This window comes from Nelumbo lutea, chromosome 2, assembly GCF_056320005.1.
Source record: "Nelumbo lutea isolate HS-2025 chromosome 2, American lotus-T2T, whole genome shotgun sequence".
Lineage (NCBI taxonomy): Eukaryota > Viridiplantae > Streptophyta > Magnoliopsida > Proteales > Nelumbonaceae > Nelumbo > Nelumbo lutea.
Window position 1 is genome coordinate 109,210,606 of NC_142685.1, and position 15,877 is coordinate 109,226,482.

Below are 15,877 nucleotides of genomic sequence, written 5' to 3' on the forward strand. Positions count from 1 at the left end.
AATACATGGGGCCATTTTTGGGCCTTAATCCAAATTTTCACATGAAAGGTTTCTTTGTCATTCATCCCTTGCAAAACAATCTGACCAGCAACCTACTTTAAGGCTGTTAAGGTTGTTAATAAAACGAAGGAGAACAAGTGATTTTCTTCGAAAATGATATTCAATAGGAGAATGAATTGAATGAATACCTTGGATTAGACCTCCATTGTGCCGATCTCCATTCTCCTTTACATGATTCTTGTTGTAAAGAGAGCTCCATGGGCTCCATTCTTATTAGTCCTCAACATTCAAAACGAAGATATAATGGAGAGCATAATGAGGACGAGATTTTATCTTTATATTAATACCTATAGAATTCCACAAGATCATCCACCATAGCTTTGTAATAATTTGCAGATCCTCATAGTTCACAATCTAACTCGCTGCCAAAGTACTAATTCTTCTCTTGCTTCATATGACATCCAATCAAGTCTAATACATTAACAGTTTTATTCATTTTATTCTTACATATGGAATTTTTAGTCCATCAATAGCCATGGGTTGTTAAGAAATACTAAAATTAGCGTCGTTTGATTTATAATCGGAATCAGAATCAAAATCTTTTGAAATTAGAATCGGAAGGGTCTATTCCCATAGTCTGATTCAGATGGGAGTCCAAATTAGAATTCGAATCAATTGGCACCAATTCTCATTCCCAAGAGAGGGGGAAAGAATGGCCATTCCCTCGAATGTAGGGTTGCCATTCCACCAAGAATGAAAATAAAATTCTGATTACAAAACCTTATTCCTGCAAACGAAACAGATCCTTATTATCAATGTTTAAATATGTGAAATCCAAAAAGCATGTACCAGGTCCAGTAGACCCCCTTGTAATTAATATTGTAACTCCTATAATCTAACAAACTTTTGTGGAACCATGTTGGTTCCAAGTTTGTAACTGATAAAATTATCTAAAAGCAATTTATCACTGATATTTTTTAAATTATTAGATATCAAATGCATATTCCTATATATATATATATATACTTATATGATAAAGTGGCATTAATAGTTTAGATTGCTTTTGGATAAGCTTTTGCTTTCTGCTTTTTGGCTTTGGTTTGAGCCTACATTGAAAGTCAATTGTGCTATTTGCACAGTGCTGTAAAAGCACAACGTAGTATTATTTCTAGAGATGCCATGTGGCAATAAACATATGGTGCCATGTGGCATAGCCACATGTGTCACATGGAAGTCATTTATGTCACGTGACATAGCCATGTGTGCCACATGGAATTTTTCCGCCATGATTGCCCCAACTATATGGGTTTGGCTGCATGTCTACATGAATCCCATTTTGTCGTTTCATTATGTTCGAATTTTGTCTGGCTACAATGTATGTAAAGCAACGATCAGTGTACAGGTTAAATTCCTTTTGGCTATGTTTGGTTTGAAGTAAAATGCAAGGGAAAGAAAGGGAGAGTAAAAAAAATCTATATAAGATATGTAAAGATTTTCCTACCTTTTCTTTTCTTTTCTTACATTTTCCTTCAAACCAAACACGGCCTTTAAGAACAAGGAATCTCATACTTGGTGCAGAGCAGAGCATTGTTCAAAGTATTGACATTTTGGATGTGCAAAAATTATGTAAGCATGATTCAAAAGGCCGCTATTTTTTCAGTTAAAGGATTCAATGATAAGCATATTAGGAAGGGTTCTAACGTTCAATATACACTGATATGTTGCGATTAATATAGAGTGGACCCACTAAGTCACTAACCATAGCATCATTTCATTGGGTTATTCAAAAGAGAGTGGGTGATACAGTCAAGATTACTCGGATCTGCTTGTGTTGTATCTTCTTATTAGGTTACAAGTTTTGTAAATGTGGATCAGTTATTAAGAATGCCTTACATTTCAAAAAAACAACAGGAAAATGGAATCATTTTTCCACTGAGGTGGCAGGGGCGCGGTTCAACCATCCAGATCAAACAGATGAACACGTGATTCATAAATTAAGTAATAAAACATAAAAATATATAAAATTACAGAAAAATATAGGCAATTTCAGAAAATATGCAGAAAAGTTGGGTGTCTCTAATATTATATATTCATCATACTAAATAAAAATAAATATAATAAATGAATATGCTTTGTTATATTATAAGAAAAAGATGTTTGGCATTTTGGAAAACTAGTTACTGCTCTCTCTCTCTCTCTCTCTCTCTCTCTCTCTCTCTCTTTCTTTGTTCTCTTCTCATTTCTAGGTTGGGGAATTGCAATCCCCTGCTCTATTCCCCTTCTTCCCCCTCCTTGCAGCAATGCAACCATAATTATTTTCTGCTAATAATTTGCAATTATTTATATTTACAAAAAGTAAGATGAATGTTTTGATACTTTGACTGCTTCATTTTTTTTCTCTTCCCACAGCTTTTTACTCTCTCTCTCTCTCTCTCTCTCTCCTTCTTCTCTTTGTTACAAATATAAGTAATGGTTAATTGTTAGTTAATTACTTGATTTATGGTTAACTTTTGTGTATTTGTTTGTTGGTTAGTTATAAATTTCAGATTTGCATTACGAAAAATAAAAAAGATTTCAGATTTTTTTTTTTGAAAAATGAAGATTTCAGATTTTAATAGCCATAGGCTAATAGGTTACTTGGCATGTTTTTATGTTTTGATGCTTGGATTTACCTTGATTTGTCGTTAGGTTTGAATAGGTAATTTACCAATATTAAGCTTTGTTTGTTGTTTCATATCTTTCCACACCTTGCACCATATGCCTAGAGTTGTAATCGGGCAAGCTTGGGTTAGGAATTTGTTAAAATTTGAATGGGTTCAGCCTGAAAACCAAGCCCGATGCAGTGTAAATCATCAAATTGGGTACCTGACTTGCACCCCTACATATGCCCCAGGCTTGAGGAATTCCTTTTGCTTTTCCTGTGCTTCTCACTTTTGAAACATTGCCTAAAAGCCAAAACAACAATGGCCTTTCTTTAGGCCGTCTGGTCCAGTTGTAGGCATGGAACAGGGCCTATAATGGCAACGAAAAGCTAGTCAATAACCATATGTGTCATGACTCAGATCTCAATCAGGATAAACCCATGAAATTTCTGAATCCATTGTTTTTTGTGGCATGATTGAGAAAGGAAATATCTGGTTTGAATGCCAAGATTACAGATTCCTGTTCTCAAATAAGTTCTTTCTGGTTAAGCAGATCATAAATGTTGATTCTGATGTGCACAATGGCATAACTTGCAATAGCTATAGGAAAAGTTCATATATTGGTGGCATAATATGACATGGATAATTTCAACTGGAACCATGCACAAGCTTGTGATTGTAAGAATAAGACACATAATGCATGCTGCTGTGCTCTCCTATGTACATCACATCATGTACCCCTCATTTTATCAATGAATTCTGTTTTTCTCAAAAAGGCTACTGTGTTCTCTCATTCTCTGTCATGCTTTAACATCATCATGTTATTCCTCTGATGTCACAGTTTCTTGATAAAATATGGTTAAAGATAAAAAAGAAAAGAAATAGATATTTTTTTAATGCCACAACTTCCAAGCAGTTACTTGAAGAACGGAGACTTGAATCACTTAATATAAGAGGAAATCTCAGTTGAGGCACAAAGTGTATAATTCGTTACAATGTGGGTATAGTTGAAGACAACATTTCTTGGGCAACGTACCACAGCAATGGATTGAATATGCCTAACCCGAAAATGACATCAATACAACCTAATGGGATAAAAAAGGGGTCATTTTATAACAGCCAGTGTAGAGTAGTGAAAGAAAGAAATTAATACAGTTATCTTGACTCAGCTTGGTTCCAGATATTTGCTAATCTGTGCAAATAAATGAAGAAAAAATTGGCTTCAATTTACTATGCATGGTTTATCAATTCTAACTGTATGATGAATGTGGTGGAACTCGGTTGTCTATTTACAGTAACAGGAGTGTCAGCACCAACCAGGGCATAATTAGCACTGCAAAACCAATACAAGTCCAAACTACATAAAAGATAATCCTGTCTTCATTTTCTCCCAAACTTCAGGGCCTTTGGGATGGTGTTTTACATACTGCTTTATAAATATCTTGTCGGAGCATGCAACAATGGTGCTCAATGCCAAATTCTGTTCTACTATGCCTTGATCCTTGAGCCAATTGTACATCAAAAACCTAAGCTTGACCCTCTCAATTGTATATGCAATATATGATGGGAATGTCACTAGAGATGATATTGGATAACCCAAATTGATCACAAGAAAATCAATCTTCATCTTGATTACATCTCTTGATTGGTTGAGAATCTGAGGAGAGATCTTGATCATCTTTACAACGTCATTCCTATCCAGACCAGCTGTCACAAAACACTCAAATCTTTCCTGAAGTTCTCCTCCTTTGCCACGGAACACCTTGAGTGCTCTTTTCATTTCCTCTGAGTTCTTGGTGAAGCCTAGTTTTAGCAAGAACTCAGTCTTCTGTTCCAGGGACCTCCTTTCCTCTCCTGAATTGGGCAATGCATCAAGCTTTGAGCCCAGCATCCATTTCTTCAATACTTGAGGGCTCTCCTGTATAATTCTACACAATCGCTTCTTTCCAATGTTCAAGCAACTAAGCACACTGTTTGGTCTCTTCAATGAACATGAACCCAACATTAGGACGTGGCCACGTGCAATCCTCAAAATCTCTTCAGCCTCCATTTCAATCTCAATCAGAAATAGTAAACCCTGCCTAAAGTTCTTCACAAAGGTCCCAACTTGGACTTGTGGGAACTGCAGAAACATGGACAATATCTCATCTGTTGGGGATCCCAGTTTCAATAGCAACCCAATCAGAGAAAATGTCTTGTCCCCAGAACCTTCAAATAGAAGCCCTGGATTACTTCTGACTAATTCCCCCAACTGTTCCTTATTGCAGCTCATCTTACTAAAGAAGCAGAGAATATCATATATTCGGCTCCAGTTATAAGAATTCTTTTGACACAAAGAGATAAGAATCCGATCACTTTCCATCCCTAGACCCTTCAATTCCTCTAAAACCTTAACAAATGCAGCACGAACACCGCCCACCAAAAGAGAAGGACTCGTAGCCACAAACCTACTAAGACTATATCGATTTATACCCAGTTCTTCATAAGCCCGGAGTTTGGAAAGCAGAACTCCATCGTCATACCGGAAAACCTCCAAAGCTTCCTTGTAAATCCTTCCTATCTTATCGCGAGGAATGCCATAGTTACACAAGATATGATAATTCTCCAGCAACAGATCATCATCACTCAGGAACATCATATCCCGAGGAAGTAGTTTTGAGAACTCAGAATGTTGAAGGCCTATGCTCTCAAAGAAGGGTTCAAATTCATTAATCGGGTGGTAGCGAAAGAACCTGGTAAGCGACCGCCCAACCTCTTGCTCATTCTCGACCTTCTTTAAAAGCTTCTCGAGAAAAATCGGGGAGTTCTTGCTCATGTGCTCTGCATCAGTGAACTGCAAGCATCGGGTGCAATGGAGGTAATCCAACAGAGCAGCTTGGGCTTCAGCTCGTGCATTACGAGACACTCGTGCTACAGTTTCAGTGTTGGGCGTTGAGTTCTGATCCCAAATCTGAGAACTATCAGCATGAGCAGCTCTACTAATGCAAAAAATTGGGGTTTCTACATCGTGTATACTACTGTAAACTAATGGGGTATTCCATAATCTGCCCTGGTTTGCTAAGACGTTCAAAGAAACGCATTTGAGAAGAGATGGTATTTTGAGTTTCCATAAGTGGGTCATGGGGATTTTGATTAAATTTTCACAGAGAAAAGGCGAAATCAACTCTATAACTGGTAGCAGATACGATCTTCTTGGGTCGATTTTCTTACCTTCAAGGAACGCATTCGATGCCCTTACTTCCAATCAGAAAAGCACGAGAAACGATCGTTCCATCTCCTCCGCTACTCTGCTACTGCTGCTGCTACTTCACTGGCAGCCATTCGAGGAGCTTGGTAAGGGTTTTAGATTAAACGATTGAAGGTTTGCTCTGCAGGGGATATTTCGGTCATTTGGTAAATTCTGGTCTTCAATAAATCACCACAGGAACCGTTGATTCGCATAACAGAGACACGCGGCGTTAGCCAAGGAAATCAGTGATACTTATTAGATACTCTGACAAATAAAACCCTTTAGGGTTTTAAAAGCCAAGCTCCTGTGGGGGCTTTCTCTCTGAAGAACGTAATGCCGGATACACAATGTGCTCGATCAAGTTAATCTTTCCGTCGCAAGAAGCGAAAGTATAAAAAACCCAGAAATCAAAGGTAAGAGAACCTACCCAGTTTGAAGCTTTGCCCAAATTTTCTGATAATTTTGGGTTGGAATGAAACTATTTATGCATCTAAGCATGTTCCCTGCTGAGGCAAGTTACTGCTAAGTCTTCGTTATTTGTTTTAAATCCGTTTTATTATGTAGAGATGTGAAAGATCAGAAACTCCAGAGTTAGAAAACCAACAAAAAATAGATTGTCACTCTGTCAGATATACTTTTGATGTCCTCAATTTACCTCCTTCGTGCAAAAATAAAGAAACCCACCAACCCAAATAGATTTTAATTGATTCTCTCCAACTTGTCATGATAGTTCGTCAAATCCTTAGAAGTATTACTTGTATCTCCAGGATGAATTTGCAATTTCATTGCTCATGGGTTTCTCCTGTTGTTTCTGAGAATTCATTGAACTTTGGGAGAGTTCGATTTCTTTGCGGTAGTAGACCTACTCACTGCCCCTGGGTTTCTTCTGTTGATTCTCTAAACTTGGTAAACTTGCAGAAAATTCGATTTTTCTGCAATAGTAGGCCTGTCAATGCCGGAAAAATCTCTTTTCCTGATCCGTCCTGTTCAACAATTGTAAACCGTATTTCTCGAGTTGCACGAACTGAAGCTCAGGATGCGCTATTTGATTATCTACACTGTACTAGAAACTTGCACTTCACTGACGCAGAGCACATTAGCAAGAATTCACCGGCATTCCTTCAAAATCTGCTCTCCAAGGTTGAGAGTGAGCAGGAGGTCTCTCGGTCACTATCCAGGTTCCTTCGCTATAATCCCATTAATGAATTTGAACCATTCTTTGAGAGCTTGGGTTTATCGCCATCTGAGCTTCCCCCCCTTCTTCCACGTAACCTGATTTTTCTTAGTGATGATGATATCATGCTGGAGAATTATCATGTTCTGTGTAATTATGGTATTCCTCGTACTAAGATTGGTAAGATTTACAAGGAGGCAAGGGAAATTTTTGCATATGACTATGGGATTTTGGCTTCAAAACTCCAAGCTTATGAAGAACTTGGTCTTAGTAAGGCAACTGTCATTAAGTTGGTCATCTGTTGCCCATCACTTTTGATCGGTAATGTCAATAAGGAATTTGCTCAAATTCTTGAAAAGTTGAAGCATTTAGGCATTGAACAAGATTGGATCAGAAGCTACTTGTTGGACAACAGCATATATAATTGGAAGAGAATGCTTAACATGATATGTTTTCTTGAAGAAATGGGTTGTTGTGAAAAGGACATGGGAAGATTGTTCAAAATGCATCCTGGGTTCTTGCTCGAAGATTCAGGGAAAAAGATTTATATGCTGGTTGCTTTGTTACTCAAACTAGGTCTCAAGATGAGTGAGGTTCTTGTTTTATTTCTACAATATCCACAAATTCTTGGTGGAAATTTTGCTAAAAATCTGTGGGGAGCTGTGCATTTCATGGCAGAGATTGGGATGGAAACTCAAGATATTGCAAAAATTGTATCCATGCAGACCCTACTTCTGGGTTCATGTTCTCTCAAGAAACCGAGTACCATTTTGAAGAAATTAGACATGAGTAAAGATAGGCTGTGTGAGATTATAAAGGATGATCCACGTAAGTTGAGTAGTTTGGCTTCAAAATCAAAACTAAGCAGCAATGAGCATGCAGCTTCCATGGACAGACTGCATAAATTAGCAGCTGAGGATAGAAAGATCCTGCTTGAGAAGACATCATTCTTGTTGAGATTGGGGTACGTTGAGAACTCAGATGAGATGATGAAGGCTCTGAAAAAGTTCCGTGGTAAAGGGGATCAGCTGCAGGAGAGGTTTGATTGCTTGTTAAATGCCGGATTGGACTACCATGTTGTCTCTAACATGGTCAAAGTAGCTCCAGCAGTGCTAAACCAAACTAAGGATGTAATTGAGAGGAAGATCGATTATCTAGTAAATCATCTTGGCTACCCTCTCAAATCTGTAGTGGCATTTCCATCTTATTTATGTTATGATATAGAAAGGATAAATCTTAGGTTTTCAATGTATTTATGGCTTAGAAGGAAAGGTGCAGCAAAGCGCAGAGTGGCCTTGAGTACAATACTTGCATGCTCAGATGCACGATTTGTAAGATATTTTGTAAATCTCCACCCAGAAGGTTCAGCTGAATGGGAAAGGTTACAGAAATCTATATCTTCAATCTAAAATTAGATGTCCACTGTTAATGAACTGATTATATGAGCCTATATTCTTAATTTTGATATTCTTGAAAATGTTGTGGATATGAATTGCCATCTTATTATTTTTTTCTGTTGCTCGCAGTCAAATAACACTAGATTCATGATAGGTTGGTAATTGCAATATTGGAACTTTGAAATGTTCTATTGACAATCCATATCAGTTGCTTACCTTGAAACAGTATGTCAACCTGCAACCTATGTACATCAACATATTTGCGAAGAATGTAGCATGCCAGATATTCATCACTTCATGATAGGTTGATAATTACAATATCGGAACTCTGAGATGTTCTATTGACAATCCATATCAGTTACTTACCTTGAAACAGTATGTCAACCTGCAACCTATGTACATCAATGTATTTGGGAAGAATGTAGCATGCCAGGTATTCATCACTTCATGTTAGACTTTGGAGGATGGGTTTGCAGGAAGATTGTTAGGGCAGGCGATGCATCATAATGAGATAGGTTTGCAGGCTTCCATTAGTTGTTAGATCACCGCAGCAAGGCATGCATAAATGGATTAGGTCCATAGCATTTTGATTTGTTGGTCTTAGTGACTTCTCTGTCTGACAAGGTGCTTTGCTTTGCAGATGAAAAATTACTTGCTGAGATCTTTACACCAAAGTTTATCATCATGAGGATGAAGTTCTGGTTTAACCAGAAAATTGTGTTTAATTTCCAAGCTAAAGTAGGTAATCTAACAAAGTTTTGTTTTGGTGCTTTGAATACTTGAAGAATAATATATATTGAGGAACTGGAGGGCAGTGGCAGATTCTTCCACTGTTAAGGCTGTCACAATTCATCATTGGAGCCCACCGGACAGGGGCTTTATTAAATTAAATTTCGATGGTAGTAGCATAGGGAATCCAGGTCTCTCTGGCATTGGAGGTGTATTTAGAGATGAAAGGGGCAGAATTATTGCACTATATTCTGGGCTGGCAGGGGAAGGAGTGTCATTGAGGGCAGAAGTCATGGCTGTAATGGAAGGCATACAAAGGGCGAAAACTCTGCACATCAACAAACTAAGTGTGGAGGGAGACTCAAAATTGGTGATCAACTGGCTACAGGCTGAGAGAGTGAAAATGTGGATGTACAATAATGAAAGGAAGAAATTCAGATGGTTAACTAGAGACATGGAAGTAAGGACAGGGTGGGTCAAGTGGAGTGCAAATGCCATAGCTGATTCATTAGCTAAGCAAGGGGTGATGAGGGATTCATTGTTTTGGGCACAATTGGAAGGGATTTGGGGGTTTTGTGGGGAGAGATAAGAGTGTTTTATCTCTCATGAACTTAAACTGTTTTAACAGTCTGTACTTACCACTTTCTTGATCAATATATATATTCCTTATTTTTTCACCAAAAAAAATATTCCTTATTTCTTATACTTGAGGACAACTGATCGCTGAAGAAACAAAGAAACAAAGAATGACGGTCTGGCATAACTGTGGAACTGTGCATTTTGCTCCTTTTGGTGATTGGTGTAAATTCATCAGGTCATGCCAATGCACTTTTTCATACTTCAGGCTTGGCTCTAGCCTCACGTCAAACTCTTTTATGAGCACTTCGTGCCACTCTTAGACCATTAGATTAGGCTTTGGTCTTCGAGTGCAAGATCAAGCTGAACTCAAACAATCATTATATTCAAGTTGACAGTAGCAAGAGATTCTGATTATCTAAAAGGTATCTTTCGTAATGATTTTAATTGAACAATTGGAGCCTCCATTGATAGTGTATGGGTTGAGATAATAGGGTTCTAAATTGTTATGGGCTTGTGTATACCTTGTACAGATCGTGGCTATCGAAGACAGATGATTTCCAGAAGGTGAGTAGTAGTTGTAAGAAAATGTCTTACCTTGTAATTTTTGTAACTCATTCTCTAACTGGAATTTTGTATACCTTGTACAGATCGTGGCTGTTGAAGACAAATGATTTCCAGAAGGTGAGTAGTAGTTGTAACATAATGTCTTACCTTGTAATTTTTGTAAGTCATTCTCTAACTGGAATGTTGGTCCTCTTGTTTTAAATTTAGCAATGCCAATATATTTATCGAACACTTGGCTTAATTTTCATGTCAAACACTAGAAAAAAATTAAGAAGATGATTTATTTTCCTATTGAATTGAAGGGCCTAAACGGCCAAGGATAGACCAAAAAGGACATGGATAGAAGTAGTAAGAAATGATTTAAGTGCCAATAATTTAACGATGGATATGGCATTAAGCAGAATGGACAGGCAAAACAGTATTCATTTGGTTAACCCCATATAGTTGGGTTGGATGATGACAATGTTGATGGTGGTGATGATGATTTATTTTTCTATTGAGTAGTGTTTTTCAAGGAAATCAACTTGTTTTATGTGCAAACAAATGTGTTTGGATGTGAACCTACCCTCTGCATTTCTTTTCATCCTTACAAGTAAAAATGAATAATCTTTTTTTTGTCAGCCAAAAATGAATAATCTTTAAACAGTCTATAATAAGTTGATTGATCAAATTCATTAATCCCATCCATCCACAAAAAGGGCTAACAGCTAATATGGTCTGAATAGGTGAATGTACAGAAAAGTGAGAAAAATATTTGAAGGTCAGAAAAGTAGAGGAAGAACAAGGAATAAAACATACAATGAAAATCACTCCAAATATGATACCAAGAGGCTATTTGGTTCACAGGAATAGGGGTTTTTGGTTGGACGAAATTGGAGTCCCATTCCTATTTTTGGTGGAATGGCCATTCCCTTCCCTCCCTTGGGTATGAAATCCCATTCCAACTGATTCTAATTCTGCTTCCTGTCTGAATCAAAGGATTTTAATTCCAGTTCTTATTATGAAACAAATGGATCCTAAAAGTTTTAGATTGAAATTCCAGAATCTGCTAAAATTTTGCCTATGAATTAGAAGAAAGGTTCTATAAAAAAAAAGAAGGGGGAAAAGGACAATGATACCAAAAGCTAGACAATTTTGCTTCCTGGACAAATTGTCCATGAAGTATAATTGTATAATGATCTTCATGCACTTACTAATGAATATTCAAAGAAAGCTAGAAAATTTTTTCGTCCAAGAAATAACAAGTGCAACCGGTTTGCTTTCATTTGCCCTTAGCCACAACTTTGACTCCATGTGTTTGAATGTAGTGAACCCATACCCAGCCCCCATGCTTTCATTTTCATCTTACTAACGTGGTTTATAAACCAACCCCTAACTCAGTTTCACCAAATATACACCGGAAAATGATGGACTTCTGCTTGCATTTTTCTTTGACAGGCAACAAGTCAACAACTCTACACAACATAGACAATCCCGACAAACAACTTCTATGTCCTAAAATATGTCATTCAGCCATTTATAACCTTGCAACTTACTTGTGACAGGCAATGCAATAAATCATTTATTTTAGTCAATTCAACCATTATCAAACAGTCTGGGTCAAAGAAAATTGACCTGGAGAAATTAGTCAGTTGGCTCCCAATACAGGCAAGAACAGTCATGGAAGTCAACCACTTACTGAATTATCACTGTGTGACTCAACCATGACTCTACTCCCCCTACTCGGAAGTCGAGTCCACTGGAGAAGAGTGTGGAATCAATAAGCTAAGCCAGCCAATAACCTGGTTTGCCTTCATAATGCGATCAATGTGGAATGGCTAACAAAACATAGCCTAAGCAGCCATCCTAAGAATCTCCATTTTTTTTAGCCAAATTGTTTCCTCCATGGATTCTACATCAAGAAGGCCCAACAACAGAATCCATGACATGCACTTGAATGTCCTTCACTAAGCACAGTGCTCTTTGCTGGGCTCAGCCCCCATAAGTCTCTTGTATAGATAGGGGTGTACAATTGGTTGGTTCAGTTCGATTCAAACTGAGAACCTAAACTATCCAGTTTTACCAATTCCTCTAATCAAACCAACCCTAACCAAATTCGATTTGGTTTGGTACGGTTGAACCCTGGTTCCACATGAATGACAAGTATTTAATAAGTGTTATTAATGAAAAGTTAAAATGGCCCCAAAATCCAATAATTGTAATTAATTAATTAATTATTAACTATTATTAATTAAAAGCTAAAATAGGCCCATAGCCCTATGCCAATGGGGAATTGGTCAATTGGTCATTTTCAAAAGTAATTAATGATTAATGAACTAATGACTAATAAACAATTAATAATGAGTCTAGGTTTTAATTAATTATTATTAATTTGTTCATTGAAAAATATAATAATTAATTAGCATAAAGTATTAAATAAAACATTAATGTTTAATATATTTAACTAAATAACAGCATTAATTTGTTTTTTGGTTTGGTTCGGTTGAAAATTTCAGTCAAAATGAACCAAAACCGAAAACTGATTTTTTAAAAAATAAAAACTGAACCAAACCGAATTAACTTTATTCGGTTTGGTTAGGTTTGATTTTTGGTTTATCAACCAAATTTGAACACCCCTATGTATAGACATGAAAATCTCCAACCTTCTCTAACTAAACCTCCACTACTACAAGCGGAACAGAAGGTTTATAGATGACTTGGATTGGTACAAGGTCTGCTTCCTGCATTCTCTCAAATAGTTGGATTGTGCATCAAGCCATAGCCCTATATCATAACATTCAAGGACACTGATATTCTTTCATATAATCCTCAAATGCATTTTGTAGGATTTTGATATCATGTCGCAATCATAATTGGGTCAGGGTTGGTTTTGGTTCTTCAAAACCAATTAAGACCCAAACCAATTATATCTTTCAAGGATACCTCATACCTCTGACAACAGGGTGGGGTTCATACTCCCCATCCCCAATCCTGACGAAGATGGGTCATCAGCAACCCAAATCCCCAATTTTTTAATTAACTCTGGGAAAAGATTTACTTAAAATAAAAAAATTAAAATATAAATAATATTAATGTATAATAATTGGGATCAGGGCGGGGCGAGGACTTCACTCTCAATTCCCACCAAAGCAGTCTCCATCCTCAACCCAATCGGGTTGGGGAGCCAGGTACCCATATGGATGGAGAAAATTTCAATTCTATATACTTAAAATGCACTTGTTGTGATATTTTGAATTTTAGAAAAAAAAAAAAAAACTCATAGATGAGACCATTTAACCTCATCACAAGCATTCTTTTTTCAAGACAACTACCACGACTAGTTCAGTTTCCTTTTTATTAGGAAACTGAACGTAATCACTTCACTTAACAAAAATAAAATGTAATCAGCCCCACACGGAACATGGGCATATTATCATACGGAAAATCAATGATACCAAAAGACATGGTACCCGAAAAGCTTTGATCTTTTCCATATCATATCGGATGAGATGATGGATCAATCAACATTCGACTTTTTGTTTCGGTGAATATGGGTTATCCCAGATAACCAGTTTCAAAAACAACTATTTGAATCACATTTCAAAAGAAAAAACATGATTTGAAGATATAGAAAGACGTTAACGTCTTCACCGTTAAACGTCACCCTCCCCCTTCTCTCTTTATCTCCAAATTCCAACCCCGATGCCCTGCGTTATACCAACCTTATTGCCAAGAAACAATCAAGTGCCGCTGCAGAGAGAGACAACTTTATTGCCGATGGAAAATGGCTTCCCCAGCTGCAATCAAGTCCATTGTCGTCTTCAAGAGACCAGACAACCTTTGCTGGCAGAAGGTAATAATTAATTAATTAAGCTCTTCAAGTACTTATTATTCTGTTAACCACCTGCAACCACATCTATAGACTGTAGTCTATAGGAGATGAGAGGTGTATTTTTCTGCATTTTGGTTATTAATCAGATTTCTTTTTTCCTGTGTAGTCACCAAGGAGGGATTGTTGTAGGATTCTATCATCGAAGAAGAGTTCCACAATGCACATATCCGTGGGCAACTACCGAGGTGGTGAAGTAACTGAATTGTAGCACTGGAGATTGAGTTAGTTTTTGATTCATTAATCTGTATTTTTTTATGTGGCGAGTGAGTTCATGAGGGAAAGATCAGTTTCTGTTCACTTTACTATAACTGCTAATTCGTATAATATATCATCGTACTGGTAATAATGGTCTTTCTTGGTAGAGTTCTGACTCTAATATAACAAATCGTAACAAAACAAAATATCAAAATCTCTCTAGTTGGTAACAAATTCAAAAATATGTCCAACCCAGAAGAAAATATAACTCAATTACTTTTTACCGACTGATCAAGTGTTTTAGCTTCTTTGTTAGCATTCATAAGTTCCTCTGAAAATACAACTCAATTACTATTTCCCTGTATGTGCTTATTTTCAACTTCTCAGAGCATTTTTTTCACTCACTATGCCTTGTGTTTGTTGATTTTTGGTTTACAGATTGCAGTTACGCCACTAGGAGAGGAGGAACTCCATTTGGTAGCCATGTTATCTAGGAAGAATGATGAACAATATTTATGCCTTGTGTTTGTTGATTTTTGGTTTACAAACTACAGTTATGCCACTAGGAGAGGAGGAACTCCATTTGGTAGCCCTGTTATCTAGGAAGAATGATGAACAATATTTATGTTTTTGGGGTTTTAATGTTGCACCAAGGCTTTACAGTTCTTGTCTTGTCATGCTAAATCTTAGATATCTTGGCATGGTAATTGTAAACACAATGCGATCATTTAAGGATTGAATTGGTGCCTTACAACGGAAAATAAATACAGAGGTGGATCCCCAACACATTGAGCAGAGGTTAAATGCTATAAGGATGACAAGAATATTTTGAAACAATATGCATAAGATGATTAGGTTGTTGGCAATGGAAAGGTGATTAAAGTTCAACCTGAGATTGTTCTAGCTTTGTTTGACAACCATCAACCAATTGCTCGTCCACTTATAAGGTTACAGGAGATGAACATTATTTTGACTCGCATAAATCCTGGGGTGTGTATTCACCAAATCCAAATCCTTTACTTAGGTCAAATCCATAACCCAATTGTGGAATTCGAAGGAGATAAGAATGGGTAACGAGGATTCAGTTAACAGATAGGTTAAAGAGTGTTTTAAATTTTAATTAATATATAAAAAAATAATTACCGGTTACTTAAATAAATTTGGTAACTGTTGTAATAGAGGTTTTAGATATGATATGGTTTTCCTATCATAGTCGGACCCTTATGTTAAACATCCAATGAATAGATTCCATTTCCCGCATTTGCAGTACATATCTACCAGAGAGGTGTGGCAACTGGCCAGGAAAGAGAGATCCTTGTGGATTCCAGTTAAATCCATCAGTCACGTCCGTTTCTCTAGCCACTAATAACTGGGTATGGATTTTCATGCATTTCTACAACAGAAACTTTTAAAGGAGAATGAGAGTTCAGCCCAGGGTCAGAATTTTTAGGCCCAAAGTACATTTGGCGTAGGCCAGTGTATAAAAGTGTGGGATTT

At 37.0% G+C, this 15,877-nt stretch overlaps 2 protein-coding genes and 1 long non-coding RNA gene across 8 annotated transcripts; 2 read left to right on the plus strand and 1 right to left on the minus strand.

The window, feature by feature from the left end:
- Positions 1-3,733: 3,733 nt before the first annotated feature.
- On the minus strand, positions 3,734-5,986 carry LOC148872682 (transcription termination factor MTEF18, mitochondrial-like). Of its 4 annotated transcripts, none has more exons than XM_088973960.1 (2): positions 5,853-5,986; positions 3,734-5,580 (listed from the first exon to the last, which is right to left on the minus strand). In XM_088973960.1, exons 1-2 carry the CDS (start codon positions 5,865-5,867, stop codon positions 4,000-4,002), a joined length of 1,596 nt encoding a protein of 531 aa, XP_088830086.1. In that variant the 5' UTR covers positions 5,868-5,986; the 3' UTR covers positions 3,734-3,999. The 4 variants fall into 4 exon arrangements, with proteins under 4 accessions (XP_088830086.1, XP_088830087.1, XP_088830085.1 ...); XM_088973961.1 differs by having other exon boundaries at positions 3,734-5,475; positions 5,853-5,980; XM_088973959.1 differs by having other exon boundaries at positions 3,734-5,592; positions 5,853-5,976.
- LOC148872683 (transcription termination factor MTEF18, mitochondrial-like) lies at positions 5,839-10,610 on the plus strand. Of its 2 annotated transcripts, XR_016108285.1 has the most exons (4): positions 5,970-8,426; positions 9,083-10,172; positions 10,281-10,314; positions 10,398-10,610. XR_016108285.1 is itself a non-coding variant. In XM_088973957.1 (2 exons), the coding sequence occupies exon 2, from the start codon at positions 6,595-6,597 to the stop codon at positions 8,452-8,454; it is 1,860 nt and encodes a 619-aa protein (XP_088830083.1). In that variant the 5' UTR covers positions 5,839-5,975; positions 6,067-6,594; the 3' UTR covers positions 8,455-8,456. The 2 variants fall into 2 exon arrangements, 1 of the variants encoding a protein (XP_088830083.1); XM_088973957.1 differs by lacking the exons at positions 9,083-10,172; positions 10,281-10,314; positions 10,398-10,610 and having other exon boundaries at positions 5,839-5,975; positions 6,067-8,456.
- Positions 10,611-13,909: 3,299 nt separating this feature from the next.
- LOC148872684 (uncharacterized) lies at positions 13,910-15,164 on the plus strand. Of its 2 annotated transcripts, none has more exons than XR_016106509.1 (3): positions 13,910-14,146; positions 14,292-14,370; positions 14,819-15,164. It is a non-coding gene; the product is annotated as an uncharacterized LOC148872684 (long non-coding RNA). The 2 variants fall into 2 exon arrangements; XR_016106510.1 differs by having other exon boundaries at positions 14,008-14,146; positions 14,292-14,406.
- The last annotated feature ends 713 nt before the right edge of the window (positions 15,165-15,877 follow it).